Source organism: Syngnathus acus, chromosome 20, assembly GCF_901709675.1.
Source record: "Syngnathus acus chromosome 20, fSynAcu1.2, whole genome shotgun sequence".
Classification (NCBI taxonomy): Eukaryota; Metazoa; Chordata; class Actinopteri; order Syngnathiformes; family Syngnathidae; genus Syngnathus; species Syngnathus acus.
The window spans coordinates 3,568,416-3,582,394 of record NC_051104.1 but is presented as its reverse complement, the minus strand read 5'-3'; the positions used below and the strand labels follow the sequence as shown (position 1 = coordinate 3,582,394).

Genomic DNA, 13,979 nt, shown 5'->3' with positions numbered 1-13,979 from the left:
AAAGTAGGAATGTAATGATCTCTCCAAACGCAGAGTCACGCGGCAGCTCGTTTCGGATGAGTTTCCGGAGCTGAAAATAACAAGAAAGGAAAGAGCGCAATGGCGGCGACTTGGAGGGCGGGCTGGCCTCATTGTGCATTTTTCACCTACCTCTTATGAATCCAGAGACGGAGGGCCAGGCTTTTGTGCACTCGAGCCGAAGCCACATCACATATGGCGCCATCTTGGTGTCAAGGGACTGAAGGGAGGGCACGTTTTCAGCTTCCTTTCTTCGGGTTGATGATAAAGGCAACGTGCAGAACGCCATCCATGTTGGTGCTTATTTGTATTCCATAAAATGTGTCGAGTATGGAAAGAAAAAGTATCTGTTCTTCCATCGTACTGTTCGGGGGGAAGCGTGGCCCTGGAAAGAGCCCCCCACACACACACATTTGAGCATGCGTTTTACAAAATGCTTCAAAATACAGAATGATGAGGGTGTTGAAAATATGGACTTTGAAACACAATCCTGCAGTGTTGCCCGATTGGATCAGATTGGAAGGCGCCTGCACAGAGTCACAACGGAACAAGCACATCATGTGTGTGTGTGTGTTTTCTCTGAGTCAGACCTCTGGATGGTGCCAACTTGAATAATCTCTCACCATCTGCCACCAACAGACTCAGCCGCTCTGCTTTTTCTTTGGCGTTTTCATTGCTCACACAGTGAAGGCTGACATGTACATTCAAAGATGTGTATTTTGTCACCTTTCTGCAGAATTCTTTCCCCCATCGGGATGTTGAGTCAAATCTTGTACTTCTGCTTGCCGGTCTTGCTGATGACACAGATATGCTGAAAGGAGAAAGAGAAAAGGGGGGGGTGATGTCATCCCACATCAGAAAAGCCCCAACCCACTTGGGAGGGGCGGGGTTCGCCTTTGACTGACGGTGACTCCAAAAAAACGCCACCTCTGAAGTGTCATTTACGGAAAAATGACATCGTTGACTGTCGGAGTTGCAGCCTGTCTGCTCGTCAATGTGTGAGTTGATGCAGTTTTCAAGCCACGCATGCATGCACGCACGGATATGAATTTGGCGGAGTGTGTTTGTTTAGAAAAAGAGCAGATAAAGGAGGATGCTTGCGCTGGACTGATAATGAGGTCTGACATTCCACACTGGTAACCCTCCTGCAAAAAAATGCCATGATGGCATATACTCCGCCCAGCAGAGGACGTAAGTGGTTATATGCTCAGGGCTTCCCTTTTTCGTAGACAGTAGTGGCGATATTTAAGTGACTGAGAGTTTTCCTCTTGCTCTTCATGTGATTTTTCCAGCATCAACATGACTTTATTTCCCGATGGTATATATATAGTGTAGGGGCCAAAATGCTTGTTACAACCACTAGACGTCACTGTTGTCATTCAGAGGGGCCAAAGATTGCAACCAGGTACACAATGACAACATTAAGGCGCGACTCGGTATTTAATGACTCGTTTGAATTAAAGTACCACGGAGTTTATGGTTGTGGTCATCTTGTGGACATTTTAGTCAGATGCTGGAGCAACAAGCATGAGTCTGACGTCAGCCCTCCTCCCCTAACACCACCGGCCTCCACACAGTGAAAACAGAGAAAGCCTGACATCTAGCGGCAGAGACAAGAATGACATGCATGACATAACATCGGGTTATGAAGCAGTCTGGCCTGCTTTGGACCTAAATATTGCGTGGGGTGGGGGGCCAGCTTCACGCAGGTCTGCTTTGGCCTTATTACCTTTGCGAATAAAATAGATTAAAGTAATAATAATTGAAATGTCAGAGTGTGTGACCTAAAGCAGTCAGAGTTTCAAAGTAGAGTTGAAAAGATGAATTTTAGCTTCCAAGAACGCACCATTAACAAGAGGATTGATTGAGTTGCGTTAACCCGGAAACTCCTCACTTGCCTCAGGCTAGTCCGCTCGGCCTGAACCTGAAGGGGGCGCTAAATTGCCAATTCCCCTCACAGCGATATGACAAAATGAAAACCTCTTTCCGGCCCATTTTTTTTAGGGGCGGGTGTCGTAAATATTGCCAGTGGAGAACACGAGAGCAATTTACCATTGCCCAAACGAGAGGGAGGACTGCTTCTGAGGTAGAAGAAAAATGTCTTTATTTGATTTGAGGTTATTAAAAATTTTACTTTGTGTGCTTGACATCTTGCACGAACAAGCTGACCAAACGTGCATGTTTGGTCGAAGCTATATTTGAAGGTGAACAGTTCAGTTTGACAACATTGTCGTTCGTCTCTGTGTGCCCTGTGATTGGCTGGCAATCGGTTCAGGGTGCCCCCCGCCTACTGCCCGATGACCGCTGGGACAGGCTCCAGCCCACCCGCGACCCCCGTGGGGACAAAGCGGTACAGAAAATGGATGGAATATTGCGTTGGACATTTTCGCAAATGCAATCCACGTCCAGCGTCACTAGAGGGCGCCACAAATGTTCGCACAATCCTCACTGAAGGCCATTTGGGCCACCTGTCTCAGGACTCGGTTTCAGTTGTCTCTCGTTGGGTGCCGTCTCCTTTGGGACGCTGGCGGGGCTGCGGTCGTCTTGCAAGTGCAGTCTACCACGGGGTGCAGGATGCGGGTCCAAGTGGCCTAAACAATGAAGTCATTCAATGCCAAAAACTATGTGACAACTCACACACAGACATGTCCAGCCATTTCTGTGCAGATCAGAAACATTGCCATTTCATGAATGAATTGTAAACACCTGCGATTTAAGGAGGTGCAGCTCATCTCGGGCTTTGCTAAGCTTCTTCTGCAGCTCAATGTATTTGTACTGGAGCTTCTCCCGGTCTCCTCGCTCCTTCAGGAAATCCTCCTTGAACACCTCCGCCTGGACAAGGAAACAAGCGTGTCAAGGCACAAATACACACACGTGAATGCAAGATGATGATGATGACAAAAGCTAACCTGATGTTTCCAGAGGTCCTCTGCAGATCCACGACTCTCCTCGAATGTCTGAAACGGATGGAGTCTCTCCTCAAGAGCCTTTGGGGGGGCAAGCAAAGCAACCATGATTCCGGGAGTCATTTTACAAATAAAAAGAAAATCATGGCAAAGCATGTTTTGAAATGAAAACTTTGGACTCACTTTATTGAGCCGGCTGATCTCCTCCAGCTGTTGCTGACCCTTTTTCGTCAGAACGTGGTTGTGCGCCCGCAGTTCTTCGGCTTCCGTCACAGCTTTGTGGAGTTCAGAGTTGACAGGCTATAATGAATTAAAAATACATATTTTAAAATTTATATTGATTAATTGTTAAATAAAAGACTCCCTCATCTACATTTGTAATTATGTTAAGGCTTCGTATATATAAAACGACAAAAATAAATGCAGGTAAGATGCAGGTCTTATTTTGTCCACTAGAGAGCGCCATCCTCACGTTCTACACTGGCGTGCCTATTGAATTGAGTGGCTTCACGTGAGCCACACTGCGTCAGTTGAGTTTTAAAGCGTTTAATTTGGGAGCATTTGTTCAAAAAAGGAAGTGAACGTGCATACGACACAGAAATTCATATATTTACCTGAAGTTTTTCTCTCTTGCATGGTTTTGTTTGGTATGTCTCTTTCACAACGTCGCTGTGATCTCGTTGCGATACCCGGAGACTCAGAAGCTGTCAAAAATCAAATTGATAATAATGATCTTTCTTTAATAATGCTCAAACATCATTCAACCATCCTGTTAAAAAATGTAATCATAACAAATTGGGATTGAATTTATTCAAATGGCTTTGCTTAAATAAATAAAAAGCGCTTTCACAATACATCTTGATGTGTATATAAATCGTAATAATAAAGAAAGAAAATGAAGTGTGCTAAGATTGTTGATGCTTAAATGTCTTGCTATTGGCTTAAAAACGATTTACCTCCTGTTGGTAGAAGGCCACCATGATGTTGTACTCTTTTGCCCATTTCTCATTGATGGTCAGCAGCTGAAGGGAAAACAAACAAGGAGATCCTCAACAACCCCGAGGCACTTTTTCAAACAATATCATTCAAGAAAGAAACCGTATTAGATGACAATATTATAACGGTTATATTCAAACGAGAATAAGTGCCGTGAAAATGAGTATATTTGAATCATCACTATCATATACAAATTACAAATAAAAAATTAGAATGCAAAATAAAATAAACTATTGTGCAGTTTCTGACGAAACCACATGCTGCTTAACCAGCACACAATCTTTTTCCTCACCTCTTGCCGTTGCCTCTCCAGAATGGAAATCTGCGCTTGCATGCTGGATGGAGTCCTGGCTCGACAAAAGAACGAGAATATATTTGACTGCAGAAGGAAGCGTTGAAACGCGACTTAATGGGCCCTGGGAGTTCCTCTTTTCACACTCTTGAGGGTTGCCTTTGAGAGACTTTACGGGAAGAGCGCCACACACAAAAAGCACGTTGACATCATGTATGACATGACTCACACAGCATTTGGGGTTTGGAAACTTAAACATCGTTATCGGACAAATCAATTTGATCTGTTCGTTTTAAAGGTATCATGATATCGATTTATAAATCATGTACTATTTGACATTGGGATTGAAAAATAACATTTGGTGGATGTTTACATATTCTCGTAGCTGTTGTTCAATAAATCCAATGTGGCACAGCGATAGAAAAGAAAGATTTAATAAGAAAAGGAAACGCTCACCAATGATGACGATATGCAGCCGCTCACGATGCACACACGCCTTTTGCCTTATAAACGGAGGAAAACGTGCATGCGCGCGCACGCATGCGCGCACACGCTGTTGACCCACTTTGTGGAGAAAAGTACAAAGAGCCAGTCATAAACGTCACTTTTGTGGCACCAATCGTGACGCAGATAGAAACTCGCCACTGTAGAAAAAATGCTCCTCCAAGGGGTTTTATTGGTTCGTCAAATAAGAATATTTTTTCACTTTCAACTCGACAAGTCATCCTGCTACAAATCAAACGTGATTTTGGTCATGCCTGTGACTTCCCGAGTGTTGCGCTTGTACGTTTCCCGGCTAGAGAACACATTGTGCTCTTGAATCTTGACAAAATCACACGAGCTCGTCATCTTTCGCAATCTTGTGCTGTAAAACGCCGTGTGAGTCACCGAGCCCCGTCCATTCATTCCAGGAAGGCGGCCAAGAGCGTCGGGGGGAAACCCGCAGCGGGCTGACAATCGACAAGAAGGAAGGCAACATGTGGGGTCGCTGATACTGTAGGGCACAGGTGTCAAACTTAAGGCCCGGGGGCCAGATACAGCCCGTGACATCATTTTATGTGGCCCGCGAAGACAAATGCATCAAATTCGTGTCATTACAAGAATTGCAAATTGTCTTCACTTTTAATATATATATATTTTTTAAATATTTGACCAGTTTTTACTCGTCTGATTTGAAAACGAGTTATTTGTCAGTTTGTTTGTAGCTTTTACTGTATATAAGGAGGTGCTCATACATTTATTTGGGTTGACAGTCATAATGGCCCTCCGAAAGAAGCTATGACTACAATGCGGCCCGCGAAAAAAATGAGTTTGACACCCCTGCTGTAGGGATACACTCCCTTGTCTTATGTGCAGGTACCATGAGTTCGACGAATGACGATGTGTGTGTGTGTGTGTGTGGGTGCGTGTGCCAAAAAAAAGTAAACTGCTCGAGGCCTCTTGTTGAAAGAAGTTACAGAAAGACAGGTTTTTTTTTTTTTCAATTAATTACAATATTTATTCATATATTATCTTCCTCATGGATTAACACATAGTTCAGGACAAATGAATGTGAACTCCAGCACATCACTTTACACAATCTACATTTGTACCATATCATCTAGCGTCAACGAAGGCTTATTGATCGCTTACAATGGCAAATCATGAGGATTCGATCAATACGGACCACTTGGAGACACGGTCAATAAGACATCCAAACGGCAGCGGCGGGTCGTTGCAGCCGGAGGCCCCCCCGGGCCAAAGACAGAGCGAGGTTAAATACGGAAGCCCAGCGTGGGGAAGGGAACATGCAGCGGCGTTATATGACACTCAGGCAGAAGCGGCGTAGAAAGCAGAAGAACATCCAGGACGAGAAGAAGAAGAAGACAGAGCGTAGAGGCGGGGTCGGCATGCTGGCGGCACAGAGACGCGCGTTTTCGTACACCAAAGCCCTAAGACGACAATCATTCGCTGGACATCACGCCAGAGCTACTTACAAAGCCAAACACTTGACGAGCCATACGCAGAGACATGGAGATACAGAGCGATAGATAGATATAGATAGATAGATATTAAGGTTCCAATACAGACAAACAGAGGCACTACGTAAGCAGGCCAAGGCAAGAAAGCGCATGCACGCACGAGCAGAGGAAGCCGGACCGGAAGCAACGAACCGCTTGGCCGTTAGCGCTTGGCCGCTAGCACTTGGTCGCGAGCCATTAGCGCTCCATTCGTCGTCACCCAAGCCTCAAGTCTCGGAAACATCACACAAATGCAAATACGACAGAAAAAAGCACCAACAAAAATATTTGTAATTGCCTGCAAACGCCACAAGATGGCAGCAAAGCAAGATTAGTTCACCCTGACCAAACAAAGACTTGTTTGACTTTGGAGGCAGTTGAGGCGACCTCTTTTGGGGCATTCCGCCCGCCATATTCAAAACAAATCATCAATTAGCACATTTGTGAGCCGATCACGCAACACAAACACGGGCTGCTGTGCGTGTGCTTTGTGCTCGTAGGCTAAAGTGCACAAGCCCCGCACGAGAGCAAAACATGTGTCAGGAGCTATATTCAACAGACAATACCAGCAAAGTTGGACGAGAAGGCAGCAAAAGGACGCCACAACACAGGCAAAGGTCACGCCGCCACATAGGACAACACAAAGTCCTTCCGGCTCACTAAAGTCACCACGACGGGCAAGAACGCAAGAACTTATACATTCAAGTTGACATGCTAGATTTGGGAGGGGGCAAAGTTTGGAGCTCAAAGATGGGCCTGCTTGCAAAAATTGAATCAAATGTGTATGGAACCTGGTTTGCATCTGAAATACAACTTTAGTGCTTTATCTATAATTCAGTCAATTCGTGCAGTTATTGAATGACTAAAATAAAAACACGGCAAATTGTTTTTTGTCACAATTGTATCAGATAAATGAACTTTGCAGGTCGTACCGTGCGTGGAGCGCACTTTGCCCAGCCCAAAAATAGCAGTCAACGTCACAAACCTTCTCAGCTTTGACGTACTAGCTACACGTTTGCACTATTTACACTTTACTGAGTGAGAGCAAAAAGGGATTGTGGAGCTAATTGTGCTTTTCTTATGACCAGTCACATGATCAATATTGCTGTAGAATGAATTAAGGGGGACCGCCCCCCCTTCCCCTACATTCCCACATGAGCTATTGGCATGCATTTGTTTCACAGCTGGCATCAACACTTTTTGAGTCACCGGCCCTTCATTAGCATTGGCAAATTAGCCATGGTGCTAGCGCTCGGCCTAGATGACCACGGGAGGGGAGCAAAGCCCAGCGTTTTGTTTCAAGAGGACAAATCCCATTTATACTACAGAGGATTTTGTCATACCAATGTCAAAACGATTAGAAAAATAATGCTAATATGACATATTGCACACGATCACATATTAGCACAGTTAAAGTCACAGCAAATCTATGGCATTTGTTGATTGGGACAAGACTGGCGGACAGAAGCACTTGTACAAAGCTTTGGACCGCATCAGTCCGCAGCAAAGCTAGATACAGATAGATGCGTGTGTATGTACATATCTATATTTATGTATCGAATATTGCGCTTGTAAGTAATCCATTTCCTCGTACGCATCCAAGTGCAAATTTGGAGCGGCTCCGCTTTGTGCCACAATTGGCTCATTTCCATTAGCCTGCCGATTGTGTTTCACATTTGATGTTAGCAAGAAGCTAGCGGGCTTGTTTTCTGCATTTTGGAGTTTAACAAGTCAAATTGTCTTTAGTGCACCAGTTGGACCGTAAACCTCGATTGGGAGGGACAGACTGCTTGCGAAACTTTTGCTTGATTACGTCTATATTTTAAAGTGTGTGGGACGGGTGAAACCATGGGAAAAATTTGGCTGGAAATTGGGTGTAGAGCATCCTCGCGCCATTTTGAAACGGCAAATGGAATCTAAGGTTAGCTTTGAAAGGGGGTAAAGCGCAGCGGCGAGTTACAGCGAGGATGGCCTTTAGAGATCCTGGCCCAGACGCTCGATTTCCTCAATGAGGAAGTCGATGTCCTGGAAGGTGGCGGCCGGGTTGGAGATGACCATGCGGAAGAAGTTGACCTTATCCCCCTGCGGCTGGTAGCTTACCATGGTGGTCCCGTACTCCATCATGCGCGCCTTGATCACCGGTGCCACCTGCGGCGTGCGCGCAAACGGTCACAAAGTCAAGGTCATTTCAGAAAACGACCCGTTGCTAACACCAGCTAACGTTTGTCCTTGATGTCAATATTCAGACTCTTAATAAAACAGAAATAAAGCGAAGCAGCCTTTGTTCCCGGCTGGCTACATTAGTGAGAATGTGTTGTTCAAAAGGCGTCGAGTAGCGCTACATTAGCATTAGCGGGGTTAGCGCATTACTGACATACACTTCACCTTGTGCAAGCGTTTCTTCTTCTCCTCTTTGTCGTCCAGGCAGCGCATGCCGGGCGGCAGATACCAGAAGCAAACGTTGGTGTGCTGAGGCTGCGTGGGCAACACACAAACAAACCAACCCAATTGAGATTGCGCTTCCACTTCGTCACGCCGGCCAATGAAATGACTTGTACCTACTTTTCCGTCAAAGACCATCTGGTATCCTTCCCTGTCCTTAATCTTGTTGTACAGGTACTCGGACAGCTCCAGACACTTGTCGATCTGCTCCTCAAACCCGATGGTGCCCTGTGAAGGGCGGTACGATCGGTCATATGGCAAGGCGTCGCCGCCGCGGTTCTCACCTTGGCCCTCCACATGAGCCACAGCTTGAAGATGTCCACATGACGTCCGCACTGCAGCGCCTTGTCTCCGGTATCATAGGACAGGTCGTAGTGCTTGTCCTGCTGGAACAGGTAGCAGGCGTGCATCTGGTTGCAGTTCTGCATCAGGCCCTGCCACAGGGGAAGTACGGTACTTTGGTGATTTTTTTTTTCCCATTGTCAATTTGAAAGCAGGTAAGTAGTGTGGGGGCTTCAAACTTGCCTCCTCGCGCACCAACAGGGCAGAACACTGCAGCGGCACCGACATCATCTTATGCGGGTTCCAAGTCACCGAATTGGCTCTGCGGCAACAACATTATGTTGGGGTCGGGTTAGCCAGCACTTGGGTCGGGCGACTCGACACAAGCCCCTCCCACCCTTTGCAGACTCGGGACTTCCCTACAACCCCGCCGCCTTTTGATTGTCATGTCGTTGATGATCGCCAAGGCTACAAAAGAGGCCACCCCGGAGCGGAGACCTTGTGAAGCAGACTTGCCTCTCAACGCCGTCCAGCTTCCAGCGGTGCCTCCTGGACATGAGCAGACTTCCTCCCCACGCACCCTAATGTGACAAACGTAACAAATCAAACCTTCGCCATCCTGCGCTTACTGACCACACAAAACAACGGCCGGAGCGTCATTTTAAAATTGATCTCTCTCGGGTTAATTTTGTCAGCCGTAACTTTAGCCAAACTATCCTGATTGGGACTTTGCCGTCCGGACTAAATTTTCTTTAAGGGGTAGAAAAAGATGATGCAAAGGAGGAGGTCAATAATGGCGGGGGGTGATTTCTAACTCGCGCTCACATTTTGTTAAAGCAATTGGCATTCGTCAGAGCCACGAGCGACTCACGTCCACGTGCATCCAGACGTTGTACTTCCTGCAGATGTCGGAAATGGCGATGAGCGGGTCGAAGGCGCCGTAGACCGTGGTGCCCGCCGTGGCGCTCACGAAGAACGGCACAAAACCCTGCGCGAAATCAGACCACGGCATTACGTTTGCTTGGACGGCAAACGGCGCCACGGCAGCCGACGCTTTACCTTCTCTTTGGCCTCCAGGATTCGCCGCTCCAGGTCAGCAGGGATCAATTTGCCGCTGGAAAAAAAATCAATTCAAATTGCTCATGTTGAGGCATGACATCATCGTGGTTGTTTTCAGTCCACGTAAAGTGGCACGCAACCGCTGGAGGTACCAGAATGAATACGTTCAGTACCTTTGGTCGGCCTTGATGCAGATGACGCTTTCGGTGCCGATGCCAAGAGCCGCTGCTCCTTTCTTGATGGAGAAATGACTCTAGGGAAGATGAAAACGTGGAATGTGACACCACTGCCACAGTTTACATCCTGATGGGCACGCTTGAAACCGCGGAAGCCCGAAGAAAACACAAAGTTGTCCTTTTTGGGAAGGCTCGGTAACTACATTAGCGGCATAATAATGATGAATAGATTTAATATGATTGTTACATGTTCGGAGGTGAAGGCCACCAGCCTGGGAACGGATGACATTCCTTTCTCCTTGACTTCAGGGAACATCTTGAAACGGGCCAGCAGCATGGCGTACATGTTGGAAATGGCGCCACCTAGCGGACATAGCAAGCATTGCAACCGACGTGCTTTAGCGTTGAAATCAAGTCGAGAATCCAAAAGTGAGTGTCGGCGTTAAAAAAACACGTCGGTATTTACATTTTGAAATGAAAATTTTCATTTCGACAGACTCTTGCCAACACAAACCGTATTTTCATTTTTAGATCATGTTAACGTTTCTATTTCAATATCCACAAATGAAATATATAAGTGTGCAGCATATCAATATTTGTATAGAGCATATATCAACGTAGTCAAATCCAACCCTGCAAATAATCATAAAAGAAATTCAAGCATGCTGAGGAGGCTCCCCAATTGGTTCACGTTAATTGGCTGCCCTATTTTTCTTTTTCTTTTTTTTATATGCAAATGACGCTGTCGGTGCGCGCGCGTGTGTATGTGCGGGTTCGTGCGCAGCGCACCAGGCGAGAAGATGCCGTCGCCGCGGCCCTCGTGCCAGCCGATGATCTCGCGCATCTTCTTGAGCGTCACGTACTCCAGCAGCACGAAAACCGGAGCCACCTCGTACGTGAACCTGCGTGGTGACGTCAGAGGCACGCGCGTCACTCTCCCATAATCTGACGGACACTTCATTTGGGATACGAAAACGGCATCAAACGTTGAACAACGCTCTCTAAATTTGTGATCATTTTTTTACTGTTATAACAGGGTGAAAATATTAGCAACAGCTCTTTATGCAATTTTGGAAGCTGCACGTTAACACCACGTGAAGCAGAATGCATCTTTTAAAAATGTCCGGGATACATTGTGCAGGTGTACCTATCAAATTCCTTTATTTGACTTTACAAGCTCCTTTTTTTTTTTTTATGGATGGAAACAAAAATGTAGCCTGCGGTGAGGAATCATTTCACACGGACGAAAACTAGAATTAATTCGATTCCAAAAACCAAAAATTGAAAATGTAAAAAAAAGCATCAACCGTAAATGCATTTCAGGAGCTTTAACATTTCTATCGGTCGCATAAAAAGTACATTTCTAGTCATGTCTGACCGTAGAGGTTATAATTAATTGCCCGCAGGCTTTTTTTAAGTCACTGTTGGGCCAGCGGCATGGGGCTTTATCAGCCCAAAAGCAGACACATGCACGCTAAATGGAGCCGCTGGATTTAATTTCACAGCCAATTTTCTCCCTCTCTTGTTCCCATGGGGATGCAAGGAGGGAGGGGCGGGGCGGGGCGGGGCGGAGAACAAAATAGAAAAAGAGTGAATGGGTGAGGGGGGCTAATTCTCCTCTTTTTGTTCATTTGACAGCAAAAAAAAGGGGGGCAAAAGAAGCACGCGCGCATGCTGTACAGGAAATGAGGATGATGAGGATGATGATGATGATGAGGAGGAGGAACCGCTTAAACTCACATGTTGGTATTGGCAGTGGACGTCAGCCAATCAGCAGCCAGGCCCACCATGTCCAAGCCAGTGGAGAGCTGGTTGAAGTACCTGGGGTGGGCTGACGGAGGTAAAAAGCTTGACACACACATCTCACAGAAAATGAACGGCAAAATCAATCATCAATCATGTGCGTTACAATCCAAACGATGCATTCTGTTGTCATTTGGTTTGTTGCAGCAGCAGAAAAACATTTCTCATGGAACGTTATTTTTATCTATCGATTGATTTATCTATATATATTATGTTTTGAGGATTTGCAGCAACTGAATGACTTTTTTTTCAAGGTGGTTATAATTCCAAAGCTACCTTTTTAGATCTGGAGCTACAACGCATTAAATGCTTTTTTGAAAGCAAATCAATGTGTACTCTAGGTTTCAATTATATTATTTTACGCACGTCAAGTACACAAAAAGCGATCGTTTGCGTGTTATATATATTTTTTTTCATGACGTGCTTTAATTGGGCCGATAGCTGCGCGTGACTGCGTAATCTGCAGATGATTATCTTTGGAGCTTCAGAGGGATGTGGAGGAGGTCCATTTAATATTTCGTTTGTCCAAAAAGAATTTTCTTTTTTTTTTTCTTCTTTTTTTTTGTGCGGGCGAGCTCACCTGTCTTGATGGCGTACTTGAGGGTGGCGCGGCAGCTGATCAAGATGTCGTCCAGCGTGCTGGGCTCGTGCTGCAGCTCCCAGTTGTTCATCTGCAGCAGCTCACTAGGGTAGTGGAAGTCGATCACTTTGGTGTCGCGGTTGAACGACTCCACGATGTAGGCCAGCAGGATGTCCACCACCTCCTGCAGGAAGCTCAGGGTCCTGGCGTCTCCGTCCATGGCCGGGAGGAGGTCTTCGGAACAAAAAGGAGAGGGAATTTCCCCCCCCTCAAATATCTACCGTATTTTTAAACGTTGATCGTTGTTATTATTTTTTTGCAGCAGAATAAAAAATAAATCAAGGTGACCTCTCTGCAGCAGCAATCGTCGAATCCAGGGTGCGTTTAATTCCTCACATGCTAAAATAAATGATCTAAATCATAAATGTCATGTATTGAAATGCAAGGTCGATTATATAACCAGCGCACAGTTATTTTATCATAAATATGGCCAGAAGAGGCCTCAGAAAATTAATCGTGCTTCTGTTTCAAATCTTCGGGCTCCTCGTTAATGACTGAGAATGCAGATTTTTGTTGGGTTAGTAGGTGCGTTCACGTGCGGCGCACCTGTTGAGTAGAGGTCGGCGAAGCCTTGCACGGCGGTTTTGGCGCAGTCGCAGCTTTTGTTGCATCCGCAGCTGCCCTCCGCCGCGTGAGGCGGCTGCTTGGCGGCGGGGGGCTCGGCTGCACCTTTGTCCCCCTCGTTCACGTTCAGGAGCGCTTCAACGCATGCACACAATCGGCACAATTCGACTCAAGACAAAAAAAAAAAAAAACGTGCAGGAAAATAACCATTGAACTGGACGTACCACATAATTTGGATCCGAGCCCTCCGGAGATCTTCTGGGCCGCCGCCTGGCACCAAGCCCGGGCTACAAAAGATAAGAGGACGCGCAACTTGAAAAAAGGCACAAAAATGTCACCCGACTGAATGTGACGTAAGGCGACGATGAGAATGATATTCCTAATTAAAAAGGCGATGCGAGGCCTGCGTGAATGAATGCGCGATGCACTCACGAGTGTTGGGACTCTGGCTGCCCGAATTGTCCCCCGCACCGAGGGACCAGAAGCCCGGGGACGCCATGGCTCAGGAGCACGCCGAGTGTGGCGTGCTGGTGGTGCGCGACGTCGGCGGACGCGCGCACATCCACGCACACGCGAGGAGAACCAAAAAAGAAAGGGGGGTGGTGGGGGCTATCACGACGCTTCTTCCCTAAACAATTTAAATGATCTCACACATTGGGAAATAGGTTGTCCAGGAAGAAAAAAATCGTTACATCCTTAAAAAAAGATTACAAAACCAGCATGCGCGTGGAGGTGCAGGAATGACATCCATTCTCACGTCACCCGAGGAAAGAAAAAAAAAAAACGCATTCACTAGCAGGT

At 46.3% G+C, this 13,979-nt stretch overlaps 2 protein-coding genes across 3 annotated transcripts; both read right to left on the bottom strand.

Annotated features, from left to right (window-relative positions):
- Window positions 1–2,503: 2,503 nt before the first annotated feature.
- LOC119139636 (TNFAIP3-interacting protein 3-like) lies at window positions 2,504–5,018 on the bottom strand. Of its 2 annotated transcripts, none has more exons than XM_037280488.1 (8): window positions 4,669–5,018; window positions 4,213–4,267; window positions 3,881–3,946; window positions 3,539–3,628; window positions 3,108–3,224; window positions 2,928–3,005; window positions 2,725–2,850; window positions 2,504–2,609 (listed from the first exon to the last, which is right to left on the bottom strand). In XM_037280488.1, the coding sequence occupies exons 2-8, from the start codon at window positions 4,252–4,254 to the stop codon at window positions 2,505–2,507; spliced, it is 624 nt and encodes a 207-aa protein (XP_037136383.1). In that variant the 5' UTR covers window positions 4,255–4,267; window positions 4,669–5,018; the 3' UTR covers window position 2,504. The 2 variants fall into 2 exon arrangements, with proteins under 2 accessions (XP_037136383.1, XP_037136382.1); XM_037280487.1 differs by having other exon boundaries at window positions 4,213–4,381; window positions 4,669–5,016.
- Window positions 5,019–7,206: 2,188 nt separating this feature from the next.
- gad2 (glutamate decarboxylase 2) lies at window positions 7,207–13,677 on the bottom strand. The gene is made up of 16 exons (XM_037280454.1): window positions 13,611–13,677; window positions 13,403–13,465; window positions 13,161–13,313; window positions 12,555–12,788; window positions 11,912–12,002; window positions 10,961–11,073; window positions 10,419–10,534; window positions 10,169–10,248; window positions 9,996–10,050; window positions 9,808–9,924; window positions 9,453–9,517; window positions 9,180–9,258; window positions 8,939–9,088; window positions 8,775–8,882; window positions 8,598–8,687; window positions 7,207–8,360 (listed from the first exon to the last, which is right to left on the bottom strand). The coding sequence occupies exons 1-16, from the start codon at window positions 13,675–13,677 to the stop codon at window positions 8,187–8,189; spliced, it is 1,755 nt and encodes a 584-aa protein (XP_037136349.1). The 3' UTR covers window positions 7,207–8,186.
- Window positions 13,678–13,979: the final 302 nt, after the last annotated feature.